General features: G+C 51.0%; 1 protein-coding gene across 2 annotated transcripts in view; it reads left to right on the top strand.

The window, feature by feature from the left end:
* Window positions 1-13,357, top strand: part of NBEAL2 (neurobeachin like 2) — a 126,704-nt gene that overhangs the window by 66,375 nt on the left and 46,972 nt on the right. Inside the window, exons 10-16 of one of the 2 annotated variants that reach the window (XM_063303264.1) lie at window positions 3,412-3,489; window positions 7,096-7,179; window positions 7,466-7,564; window positions 9,192-9,778; window positions 10,412-10,544; window positions 11,526-11,645; window positions 12,643-12,961. In XM_063303264.1, the coding sequence (XP_063159334.1) occupies window positions 3,412-3,489; window positions 7,096-7,179; window positions 7,466-7,564; window positions 9,192-9,778; window positions 10,412-10,544; window positions 11,526-11,645; window positions 12,643-12,961 (1,420 nt within the window). The remainder of the gene's footprint in view (window positions 1-3,411; window positions 3,490-7,095; window positions 7,180-7,465; window positions 7,565-9,191; window positions 9,779-10,411; window positions 10,545-11,525; window positions 11,646-12,642; window positions 12,962-13,357) is intronic. The other variant, XM_063303265.1, reaches the window with a different exon arrangement.

Genomic DNA, 13,357 nt, shown 5'->3' with positions numbered 1-13,357 from the left:
AATAGTTGCTACGAAGAAGGTTCCTTGCTCTCAAACCCCAACTGTTTTCCTCCAAAATTCTTGGATCAGTTTTTGTACGTCCCGTGGGGGTGCGTTTAAGCCCCATCAGCCTCTGAAATGGGGGTGTATACAGGGCGGGGTCAAAAAAGTCAAGCGGCCACAACAGCACAATTGCGCATAAAACCAAGCAAAGCTGGGATCGTCCACCATCTTGGCTTTTCCTGAACACCCCTTGCCAACACATCCCTGCTCTGAAGTGAGTTTGCTGAACACTTTAAAAAAAACAACTTGTTGCTCTGAGCACTTTGGAGGGATGGCAAAATAAACAGGTGATTAATGTTATTAAAGTCACACGGTTGAGGCTGGGAAAATTCTGAGCTAGGGAAAGATGATTCCAAACCGGGGTCTTCACTGTTTTCTGCCTTCCCAGCAACAGAGAAAGGGGAATGTTTCAAGGGGGCAACTGAACCTCCCTTAGGCAATTTCTTGAGGCACAAACCATGATAAACAGGGTTAGGGTTAGGGTTGAAAAGTGGGGGTTGTCGAATAAGGCGAGATACAGCCTGCCACCCATGCAACTGAAGTACCCAAATTTTCGTGGGGGTTTCGTCCAGACGAAACGGAGTATGCTTTCCAGCCCAGGGCTGTTCCATCTGGAAGAGTTGCCCCTACTGTGCAAGGGGTCACACCCCGGGTAGTCCCGTAATTCACACCCACCAGTGTGAATCCATTCTCTTTGCTCAGGCCCCGCCCTCCGAAGTCCCTTTGGTCTTGGAGTGTAAAGGGGTGCTCGGCTCTGCAGGAAAGCTCCTGAAAAGAGAAGGGATCCGGTCTCAAGGAATAGCGTATCCTGTCCGGAGACAGGATTTCAGCAAGATGTCCTGCGGGAGAGTTTTCAGGAGCGCGTGACGGGTTGGGGAATGGCCAAGGCACGGCTGTGCTGCGCACCTCTCCCAGCCGGGAGAAGGAAGAGGCACCAGATAGCTTTGGACCAAGGGTGTGTTAGTTGCCACATCCCTTAAAAACTCCATCTTGGGCATTTGCAAATAGGCCAATTTCGATCTTTTCGGCCGCTGCCCAAGCAGGAGACCAAGTGGAGCCTCCTGTACTCTCTCGCGGGCTATTTTATATTTGGCTTTTTTAAACAAACAAGGCGCTGTTCTTCCTCTCCTCTCGCCTTCCCCAGCTTTCCATTTTAAGGCTGTTTGTAGACCTCGTGAGCGTAAATCTGTCGTAACCCGAGACAGCTGGCCCGCGGAACCCGTTTGGACTTCTGGTTGCTACAACACGTCTCCCCGTTTGGAAGCAGACCCAATTCTGCAACCACAACGATGTTTTTAGTGGCAGGGGAGGATGGGGGGCTGAAGTTTGGGATGGCTTCAGGTGAGCAGATGTCAGAAAGCTGCAGCCTGTGGAATTTGAGAAGGGGGTCAGTTGGGAGGTCCCCATGCTCCGTTCACCGTGGGAATAGATCAGGGGTCCTCGTGCATCTCTGCACCTTGACCAGCCCAAACTGCTGGTAACCGGAGTCCATCCAATTTGGGTGGTCCATTGTCTGGAGACCACAGCTGATGTTCTGTCAGCATCCCTCATGAGAGGCGTTGAGCGTCCCTCAACTTCCTCGCAAGCCGTTCTTCTCTCACCTTTCCTGAAAGGCCGTTTCCAGCTTCTGCCTGAACCTGGTGGATTCGCCGCCTCATTCCGGGAAGAACTGTGTCTGCTCACTCAGCTCCCAATGCGTTGCTTCCTTACGGAAATTGGGGCAAGAGTTGATATCAGTCCTAGGTGGCACCACCCGCCGCCCTTGGCTGGTCTTAAAAAAAAGTAAAACTGGCAGCCTTGGACCCAGGTCACACTCGGGTGGGGAATTGCCAGGAAATCCTGGAAGAAAACAACGGAAAGACGCTTCCATGCTGCGGCTGAGAAAGCAACATAGAAGCGTCCATCGGAGTATTTTTTTTTTTCTTTTGGAGAAAGAGCATAGCGTCTCCCCCCCCCCCCCCGCCCTTATTCCTGCCGGCATTCCTCTCGTTTTTTGGTTGGAAAACATACCAGTTGGGTTTCCAATGGGGTAGAAGAGGGGTGAGCAGATCTCCCTCCACCCCTGATTAAAATTAGATGCTTCAAAGACTTGTGCGACTCCAACAGAGCCGAAATGATGGAGATTTGGTGCAAATTTGGCAGAAACGTGGCAGAAGCTTTTCCAAGCCTGCATTTGACTTTTCCTGAGGCAAAATTCATAAAGAGTACCTACAACATGCTCCTCCCACCCCCAAAAAATCAAGAGAGATGAATAAGTACAGGTAGTCCTCGCCTAATGACCACAATTGGGACTGGAATTTTGGTCGCTAAGCGATGCAGCCATTAAATGAATCCAACCCAATTTTACGACCTTTTTTACGGTGGTCATTAAGCGAATTGTTGCAGTTAAGCGAATCATGTTGTTAAGTGAACCACACGGTTGTTAAGCAAATCACATGGCTTCCTATTGATTTTGCTTGCTGGAAGCTGGCTAGGAAGGTTGAAAATGGCGATCATGTAACTGCTGTGCTGGCTGGGGAATTCTGGGAGTTGAAGTCCACATATCTTAAAGTAGCCAAGATTGAGAAACACTGTTTTAGGGTGATTAGGTTGTTGCACTGATGGTGTTCACTCGCCTGGCGATGAAATGTCTGAACACCAAGGACCAAACAGTTCAACCCTGAGCTACAGATAGTCTCAACTAAGCTATTCCCAACTGGTTTAGGTTTAGGTTTAGAGTTAGGTCTAAGCTTAAGTTTAGACTTAGTCTTAGTTTTACTCCTTGCACTCAGATTGGTAGTTTTTGTGGCTTACAGGCGTCAGGGGAGCACATGTAGGGTGAGGCGGGGGGGTGCTGACGAAAAGAAAAACGCCCTGGCTTGGGCATCGCAGGAACCCCATCTGCTGGAGCTTCCGGTCACCCAACTGCTTGGGGTTGCGGGTTGTCCCACACCACCGTCCCCTCGCTTTTAAGTGGGCCTTCTGAAAAGGCAGCTGAGATTCTCTGTCCGTGGGTTTCTTGGCGTCGTCTGCTGTACGTTTTTGCCCAGCAATCCTGCAGCCTCGTGCCGTAGTCAAGCGTCATGCCAATAACCTTGGTGTCCTCAAGTCTGCCTGTCTTTCTCCGAAAGGAGGACTCTGAACCCCACCTCTTTTTGGCTCCAGTTCTGCTCTGGATTCTAAAAAAAGGGGTATATCTGGACTGTCCAGCGTTCTGGTCTGCCGAGAGATTTCTTCCTCTGGAAAAATGTGGGTGCAGGTCATGGCATCTGCTCTCTGTGCAGCTGGGGCCCCCCTTCTCTGGAGGCCCCCTCTGTGACCCCCAGTTCCTTTCTCTCCTCCCTCCTCCCCTTTGGAATGACCCTGGTTTTTTGACCCCGTTTCCGACAGCTCTACCTGAGCAGTGAGTGCAAAGCCCCCGGAGGTGACCTCGCCCCGCAGTTGCTGACCGAGATGGAGATCCATCAGGTATAGCCTCCGGCTGCTTGTAGTGGTGTGGCAGGTTTGCATGTGGGGTGCATGTGGTCTGCTCTCTTTTCTCGGGCAGGAGAGGTTTTTCCACCAGCTTTTGCACGCTTCCCTTGAAGTTGGGAGGTTAGGGCTCAGAAACCTGCAGCGGGGAAATGGTGAGCAATGTCTTGTAAGGTAGGCTTTGAGAGGGAGGGGGGGAGGGAGAAAAGGAAGGAAGGAAGGAAGGAAGGAAGGAAGGAAGGAAGGAAGGAAGGAAGGAAGGAAGGAAGGAAGGAAGGAAGGAAAGGGGGAGGAGATGGCTGTAGCTACAAAGAGTTCCTTTTAAGTTTGGACAAGCTTGGATTATGTAGAGTGTGAAATAGTGATGATTGAGACTTTGGACTGGGAATTGCAGGTTCAAGTCCCTGTAGCTCTTGAGCTGAATTTGGACCATCATTCTTATTTAGCCTGATTTGTTAGCTTTTTGCAATTGCTTGAAACCAAGTTCTCTTTAGCAAGATTTATTGAGAAGAAAGGGATTGGGTTAATATCGGCATCTGGAGAGAAGGGGCATTATGGCCTTTGGGCCTGCTTGAATGGCACCCCAGAAGTGTCTAGAGAAAGAGGATGTGGGGCCAAGTGAATTGTGGGGCAGTTGACAAGCTTTTGCCTATGTCACTGCAAATCCCTATTCCTCTGTCCAAGACCGGCATTAGTGACTGGGGTCTCCATGTTGAGGTCATTCTTTCTCTGGGAATCTGATGAACCTCCTGACCAGTATACTCCGACACTTAAGGCTGTCCGGAAAAGATACTCCAGATCTGACCTAGCTCATATTTGGAAGGGAGACCACCAGGAAACCCCACAACTCTCTTCTGAACTGGGAAGTTGGAAAAATACTCTGGAAGAAGATAGTGGCAGAGCTTTAGAAAGCCCCAGGAACATGTCCAGAGGTTACCAGAAGTTGAAGTCAACTTAAACGTGTTAATCTTTCACATCAAAGTTTCAGTGAGATTAATAGCAAAGAAAAAAAATCCTGTTTAATTGTTCTTTTGTGGGAGGATTGTTTTGCACTAAGGACAGCCCTTTTGGTGCCTAGAATCAAGATCCACCCAGGGGTGGGCCTGCTGGAGACCTTCCAGCTCTGTGATCCAAAATGGAACTTTTTTTTTTCTTCTTGAGAGACCCATCCAGGCATCTGATGAAGCTCACAGACGCTTGTACCTTTTAATAACACGTGTCAGTTGGAAAAGGGGCTCCCAGGAGGAGAGACCAGCCCAGGTCTCCTCCAACAGCTAGGAGGGAGAACTTGGAAAAACCTGCAAATTGCTGGGTGGCCTTCAGTTCCCTGTCCATGCCACCGAGGCCCCAAGCAGGACCCATCAGCCAGAAAGATCAAAGCAGTGGCTGGTGCTTTTTCCAACAGATCCTGAGGCTTTGCAAGCCACAGGGCAGAGATTCTAAACTTCCTCAAGCAGGCGGCTTGCAAAGCCCCAGGATCTGTTGGAAAAAGCAAAACTGCAGTTGCATCGTCAGCAGACGGAGGGTGTAGTCCAAGCATGAACCGTTGCCTGCATGCTTCTGGTCTGTTCTTGGCCTGCAAAGAAACTCAAAACTTCTCCTTTGCCTTGGGAACGATCTGCTGTTTACCGCTGTGCCCGCATTGGGAGAAAGGAGATGGTTGCTGAGAACAAGCCAGGAACAAGATCCTTCCGTGTTCCCAAGTCGCTTTCATAGATGTGGCTAGCTTCAACCCCAAATATTCTTCCCCAAGCATGAAAGAGAAGTGGGGGGGCATGGATTGCCTGCTTGCTTCAACTGGTGCTGACAATAGGAAGCCGTGGTTATCTGAATCGAAGCCTCAGGCCCTTCCACGCTCGCTCGGATCCCCATCGGCTTCCAAGCGAACCGTCAGACAGACAGGTCTCCTTTCCCCGCGCGGGTCAGCCCATCATCAGTTCCGGTAGCCAGGGAGACCAAGAAACGCTTTCAAAAGCGGCATCTCTGCCTGCTGGCAAAGGGAAAGGAAGTCTCGGCAACATCTGGGCGAAACCAGCAGGGAGGTGGTCTCCGGGGGCCTGTGAGGAAAGGAAGGTGATCTCGGCTTGGCAGGCGAACTGTTTTCGGTGCCTGCAGCCCCTCCGGGCCGTTGGATTAGATCGGCTGCCTGGCCAGAGGTAGAGGCCTTCGCCATGTCCTCCTGGGGCTTCTCAAACTGGGTTCGGGCTGGAATTTGGGTCTGCTTGTGGGAAAGTTGCTCAGTTGCCGTCCATGTGGGAATTTCATCTCTGTCCCCTCCAGTTCCCACGTTCCCCAAACTCAGGTAGGGTCCTGCTTCCCAGGGACCCCCACTCGAGCCCTAAAGGCTCAAAACTGGGAGATCCCCAGGGAGCACCCTGCTTGTCCTGGCTGCCTTTGAAAGCGCATCCCCGAAACACCCTGCCTCTGACCGGCGAGCCAGGGCACCGTCCTCCTCGCCTCTCTTCTCCAGCGATTTTCCGTTTATCGCTCTCCACGTTCTCAGCCCTCGAATCTGGCCACGGGGCTTCCTCGCTTGGCCGCAGCTTCGAAGGCTGCTGGCTTTTGTCTCCTGCATCTCTTCCTTGCTTCATTTGTGGCCTGGGGAGGGCCGGCAAACCGGAAGGTTTCAGAAAAGCAGATTGTGGGAAACCCACGAGGCCAAGTCCCTTTGGAGGAAAGCAAGAAGTGAATTCAGAGCAGAGGAGGATCTTGAGCACACTGAACAAAAATAGCGACGCTTCCTCACCCCCTGCCCTTTTTAATCTTTAGTTTACGGATCAACGTGTCTTGCCGTTTTAATGTTCTGTTTGTGTGTGATGGATGCTGCGGCTTAGAGGTAGTCCTCACTTAATGACCACAATTGGGGTCAGAATTTCAGCTGCTAAGCAAAGCGGTCATAAAGCGAATCCAACCCGATTTTACAACCTTTTCTGCAGTGGTTGTTAAGCAAATCACTGCTGTCATTAAGCGAGCTACATGGCCATTAGGTGAATCACGTGGTTCCCCATTGATTTTGCTTGCCGGAAGCCGGCTGGGGAAGTCAAAAATGGTGATCATGTGACAGTGGGATGCTGCGAAGGTCATAAATGCGAACCAGTTGCCAAGTGCCCGAATCGCGATCATATGACTGTGGAGATGCTGTGATGGGTGTAGGTGCGAGGGCTGGCCGTAAGTTGGTTTTTCAGCACTGTTGTAAGTCTGAACCGTCGCTAAACGAATGGTTGTTAAGCGAGGACTACCTGTAATGTAGTTGTTGGAGAGTTTATCACTTTGCTTTGCTTCCTTCCCAGTCCCCCCGTGTCAGAAGCTGCGTGCGGGGCTGTGTAGTTGTTGCTTTTGCTGTGCTTGTTCTCTGTTTGTTAAGATTTACAACTTAATTCATGCCGGGGTTGATTGAAAGCATGAAACAGAACGCAGGGGTGATTTTTATTCCTTTTCCTGACATCTCCTTTTCCAGCAGCAGGTGGCCTCGTGGCCCGCTTGCAGAACGGTGCTTGCTCAGGGCTGCAAGGAGCCACTCTGAAAGTTCTCGAGATGTCGGCCCGCAGCTGAGAAGTGGAGTCCCCTCGGGATCTTGAGATGCCTCTCTCTTTCTTCCGCCAGGTTTTCGATAACAGCTCGGACGCCATTCCGATTCACGCCATCAGGGTCCTGACCTCCATCATGTCTACCTCTCCCGCTGCCAAGGTAAGGGGCCCAGGGCCCTCCTGGCGTCTCTGAATACCCCTGAGCGGCAGGACATTGGGCTGCTTTGGGCCTGTCTTGTCTTGTCTTGTCTTGTCTTGTTGTTGCATGGCCCCCCTGACGTTTGCAGCCACGTCTGGTTTGATCTGCCACAGTGTTTCTCAGCCTTGGCACCGAAGGGGTGTGGACTGGCTGGGGGCTTCTGGGAGTTGAAGTCCACACCTCTTCACGTTGCCGTGGCTGAGAAGCGCTGGTCTGGCGAATGCTGGCTGACGCTTGGCTTTTGCAGGAGGTGTTCAAAGAAAGGATCGGCTATTCCCACTTACACGAAGTCCTGAAGAGTCAGAGTCAGCCGACCAAGAAGCTGCTGCAGGAGCTGCTGAACATGGTGAGGCCATCCCCCTTTTCGATGTGGAGAGCCGAGAAACATCGGCCCGCTAATCGCTTTCTTCTTTGCCTTTGCGAGGCTCATGGTTTCTGCGTCTGCTGATCCAAAGCTAAAGAGGTTTATTCTGGGCCACCATCCAAGAGTGATTTGCCATTGCTTTTTTTGTAGAACGTTACTCAACTTCCCTATAGCTTTGGGATCTCCAAGTGGGCTCCCCTCCCAATCCCGCTTAGTCTTTTTTCAAGGTCAGCCAGGGTTGGCTCCCTGACCTTGCTGAGAAAGCTCACCTGCTTTAACAATAAAAGGAGTAGAGGACCAGATGTCTGCCATGTTCCTTCTCAGAGAGAAAAACCGTTAGCCTTGATGCTCAGGGGGGTGGCTCTTTCAATTTAACCTGCCTCGTAGGATTGTTGTATAGGTAGTCCTCGACGTACAACCATAATTGGGACTGGAACTTCCCTTGCAAAGGAGGCGGTTGTTAAGTGAGTCACGCCCGATTTTGTGACCTTTTTTGCCACGGTCGTTAAGCGAATCCAGCTTTCCCTATTGACTTTGCTTGTCAGAAGCCGGCTGGGAAGGTTGCAAATGGCGCTCACATGACCCCGGGATGCTGCAATTGTTATAAATGCATGCCAGTTGCCAAGCGCCTGAATTTTGAGCACGTGACCGCAGAGATGCTGTGGCAGTGATGGTTGTAAGTCACTTTTTCCAGCACCGTCATAACTTCGAACGGTCGCTAAACGAACAGACATAAGTCAAGGACTACCTGTAATCCTGAGTTGAGCCAAAAAAGAGTGTACATTAATTACGTGGAGCTCTGGAGGAAAGACAGAGTACAGATGCAATAATAAGATCCGCAACCTTAACTCTGCAAATATATAACATTTCACCATTTATCGGAAAAACGTTTTGCTGGGGGAGTCAAGGATGGGGTGCAGGACAGGGGAAGAAGGATGGGGTCAAGGATGGGCTGCATGGGGGGCCCGCTGGAAGGGAGGAAAACATCACAAGCTGCCGCGTGTAGCACAACTGAGTGTGCAATTAAAAGAGTGTGTTCAGGGAGATGCATTATGGCAGGTCCCCGGTTTAAGAACACTCTGGTTTACCGTTGACTCCTAGTTAAAAACAGACTGCTGTAAAGACTATTATATTAAAAATTCAAGTTAAGTACGATGTTTCGGGTTAAATACACAAGACTACTTCGTTTAAAATGTTTTAGTGTATTTTGAAGTGTTTCTTAAGCAGTTTATATGCATAGAAAGATAAAATATAGACCATACACCAGTGTTTCTCAACCTTGGCAGCTTTAAGATGTCTGGACTTCAACTCAGCATGGCTGGCTGGGGAATTCTGGGAGTTGAAGTCCAGACATCTTAAAGCTGCCAAGGTTGAGAAACACTGCTATATGCTTAGGCAAACATTTGACTAACTGATGCTAAATAACTGTTCCAACTTACATACAAATTCAACTTAAGGACAGATTTAGGAACAGAACTTGTTCTCAAACCGAGGACCTGCTCCATTTTCCCTGTCGCTTTGTGGGGGTGGAATGAGAAGAAGGCATGGTTCTTCTCGCCCTGGACTTTGGCAGCCTATCTGACTTTCAGCCCTGTGGCTCTCTTGCCAGGCCGTCGAAGGGGATCACAGCGCCTCCCCCCCACGCCTCATCCACAACGAACAGGCGCTTTTGATCCTGATCATGTGGATCCCAGAGCTGAAATCCCAGGATCTCCAGGTCTTCCTTTCGGAGTGGCTCAAGAAAATCTGCGACGCCTCTCTGCAGAGCCGCACCACCTGCGTGCGGGCGGGCATGGTGGGCTACCTGTTGGATGTGCTGTGCGCCGCCGAGCAGGAACTTGACGGGAAGTGCGCCGAGAACCTCATCTACCTGCTGCAGGTGCTCGGCGGGCTCTCCATCCGCCCCGGCGAGTTACGGCAGTTGCTGAAGCTCCTCCGGACCAAGCAGGACAAAGGGTGCCATCCTTACACCGTCCAGGTCATCCGGGCCCTTTCGGGCATGGCCCGGAAGGATGGACCCGAGCGGGCACTGCAGTACTTCGACCTCACGCCCAGCATGGCAGGGATCATGGTGCCCACTATCCAGAAATGGCCCGGGAGTGGCTTCGCCTTCCATGCTTGGCTTTGCCTCCTGGTTGAAGACGCCAAGGATGCGCTGGAGGAGACAGGCAGACTGAAACGGAAGCAGCTGTACAGGTCTGGGCGCAGGGCAGGCTTCCCTGGGTTGGGGGCGGTCGTGTGACACCATCCTTTGTACTCCGGCCAGGCTGGGAAATGGGATTTGTGGCCGAACCTCTGGATTATTGTCATCCTTACCAGGAAACACGCCCGATGAGCTAATTCTACTTTATTGCAAGGCTTCATTGACAGAATCTTGCAAGTCTGAAAGTACAACTCTCCTGCCGTCTCTTTTTACAGCCTGAGAAACTAGGGAGGGTCCCTCCTGAGCCTTTTGCCCCATCCATTATGCACCTATGCTCCCTCTTATCTGACCGTTCCTTAGGCAACGTCTCTTTCCCCCGTCTCCTTTACAGCCCAAGAAACCAGGGAGGGTCCCTCCTGAGCCTCTTTCTCCACCCGTTATGCAGCTGTGGGCTAAGCCGCCTCTTATCTGACCCTTCCCTAGGCAGCGTCTCTTTGCCCCATCTCCCAAGGTCTTTCCCACATACCATTACATTCACTTTCAACATTTTGGGGAAGAGGGTTTTACCTGCTCAGGGTCACCTTACAGTGTAAAAGCAAGCAACGGGCAGGATTTCCCCTGCCAGAGTGAGCTCAGGGTATCGTCTCCATTCTGGTCACCCTTCTGTCTTCCTTTCACCCCACCAGCTTCTTCACGGCCAGCGGGACGGGCTTTGAAGCGTTCTTCACCACTGACGGGATGCTGGTTGTCGCCGTTTGCACCAAAAAGGAGTATATGACGGTGGCCCTGCCGGAGCTTCCATTCCATGATGTGGCCTGGGTGAGCGAGGGCTGGGCTGGACTCAGCTCTGCAGTGGTGGGATTGGAGAACCAGACCTGGGGCGCCCCGAGGCGCAACACGGCTGGTGCTTGCATGTCTAGCTGAGTCAGACGCCCTCCAGTGATTTTGGACCGCAGTGATTCACTTAATGACTGTGGCAAAAAAGGTCGTAAAGTTGGGAGCGACTCACTTAACAACCACATCGCTTAGCAACAGAAGTTCTGGTCCCAATTGTGGTAGTAAGACAAGGACTACCTGCCTCTTTAAGCCTTCCTTGGGAAATTATGGCCAGATATGGCACATATATTGGAAGAAAAGATTTCCAAAGTTGATGCAATCTGCTAGAGCAAGGTTTCTCCACCAGGGTTCTGCAAGAGGTCACTAGGGGTTCCCTGGGAGGTCATGATTTATTTAAAAAATTATTTCACATTCGGGCAACTTCATATTAAAAGGGTAAGTTTAATTCTTTTAATTTAAGAACACTGTTTGATGCATACAGACAGGCCTACCCATGAAACAAATATAATAATTTTGCAACTTCTGGCCTATCTTTGAGCCTGAATGTGCAGGGGTTTCCCGAGGCCTGGAAAATATTTCAAGGGTTCCTCCAGGGTCAAAAGGTTGAGAAAGGCTGGAATAGAGGCTCCCGAACGAGTAATGTGGCCTGATTAAGCCTGCAGTCAAGGAATGAGGAAATGTAAACACATCTAACAGGAATTTTGAACCTCAGAGGGCTTGACATTTTTGATGAAGTCAAGAAAAGCAAGCAGATGGAACAGATCAGCTAATAAGATTCCACTTGAAGAGCATCTCTCTCGAATATGTATCTGCTTTGCCAAAAGTTTTCCGAATTGACCCGTGTTTTGTCCAGGACAGTTTTCACCAGCTGTGGGTGGCCTTTCCAATCTGTATCCACATCTTGACCAATGTTGCTGTCCTGTTGGAGTGAAATAAGTCATCTCTGTTTCTGCTCGTTGCTAGCATTGCGTCGATGTCGTCCACATCGTGGGCCGCCGGCCGTTTGGCCAGAACCTGGTGAATATTTTTGTAGATGGACAGCTCCAGAAAGTGGCTCAGCTGCGTTTCCCTTCCCTTGGCGAGGTAATAGGTCCTCGGATGACGCCTTCCATTGTTACGGAGCTGTAAAAATGGGGTAACTAAAACAGAACCATCTTGGAGGACGTGGGAAGCCAAAGGAACTTTAAAACCAGGGCAGCAGGCAACAGCTGTAGGGAAGTGGGTGATGTCTGGCCATCAGCAAGCTAAGAGGTAGGTCAGATTCTTTCCTTGGAAGATTCCAGGTTAATTCTTCAGGATCACCACAAAAAACCATCTTCAGGAGCAACGTTAGAAGAGATGTCCAGTAGGACATCTCTTAATAGCCTTCGGACGATGGGGCCGAGAAGATCAGCCATCACCCTCCTGGTCTTTTGGGACCCTGAGCTTAGGAACAGGGAAGAGGTCCACATTTAGGGTTGATTGTCCATCACCCAAATGAGCAAGGGGCAGATGTGCAGCTTTCCCTACTGTGTTTGCCGTTCAACCTCCGTAGAATCCAGTTCCTTTCTGGTCTTAATTTGAGTGTGCCAACTGGAGTGGGGGGTTTATATTTCCTGTTCTCCCTCAGTTGATGTTCCATTGTATTGACCGCGTCTCCTCAGGCCAAAATGCCTGAGGTTCACCTTTCCACCTTCTCCATCCTGCTGCTGCTCCATGGAGGAAGCGTGTAAAATAATTGTGCCCTTTCGGGTATTCCTCCTCTTCTTGGGTTCCTCAGCCTTCTCTGAGACACGCTGGCCAATGTGGATGTTTCCTCTTCCGTAATGAATTTGGAGCTTCCCATTTAGCGAAATCCAGAGGGTGATGTTGATGGTTATACAGTAGTTTAAAGGAGTCCTCCTCAGACGTTCCCCAGGTAGCTTGGACTTCAGCCCCCACGATCCCCCCAGCCTGCATGATCGCTTCAAGGGATTATGGGAGTTGAAGTTCCAGCAGATTTGAAGGACACCGGCTTGGAAAAGGGTGGTCTAGAAAATAGGGCAAGAAGGAAGATCTTTACACTGTCTAAACTTCCAACCTTTCTCATCTTCTTGGCCAGGCCTTCACTTCTTGCTGCATCGGTTCTGCCGGCCACCGGACAACCACCACGTCCACAGTCTACTCCCCGCCGTCTCACTCGCCGGATTTGGGGTTCCCAACTCACCCTTTCCTGAACCGCTCACAGTCCTTCCCAGCATCTCTGGCTTCTCACAACTGGACCCCAATTCCCCCCCGGGAAAGCATGGTTTCCACCATGGTCGCTGGGGCCCAGGACACCGAGTGGGGGATGCCTACTTCCCTTGAAGGGCACTTGGGGTCAGTCTCCATCTTCTACGAGGCACTCCAGCCTGCTCAGGTGAAGGCTCTCTTCTTGGCAGGTAGGGCTCTGGAGGAAGCCGTGTGCCTTGCCCTTCTCAGTCCAGGTGCTTGAAGAAAAGCCAGACTGGAGCTGATCAACAGAAGAGGATCGCTGCAGCTCAGGGCTGAGCAGTGCAGTCCTTGGCGCTCTCTGAGCCTGGCGGTCGGCTGGCAGACGTTTCATGACCCGGCTAGGTCACATCCTCAGTGGGAGGGAGGGTGGCGTTTGCTGCCCGTTTCTCTACAGTAGCTTGCCCTGCCCATGTTGGTGGGGGTGTGGTCTTCTCCTTGGCAGTCCCTCGATTAGGCTGTTTTCTGCTTGATTGTTTGTCTCCTTGGCAGAACCTTGATTGGGGTGTTGTTTTCTGCTTGATTGTTTGTCTGGCATTAATCCCTGCTTGTCTGGGTGTTGGCTG

This window comes from Candoia aspera, chromosome 4 (genome assembly GCF_035149785.1).
Source record: "Candoia aspera isolate rCanAsp1 chromosome 4, rCanAsp1.hap2, whole genome shotgun sequence".
Lineage (NCBI taxonomy): Eukaryota > Metazoa > Chordata > Lepidosauria > Squamata > Boidae > Candoia > Candoia aspera.
This window is presented reverse-complemented; position numbering and strand designations above follow the sequence as displayed.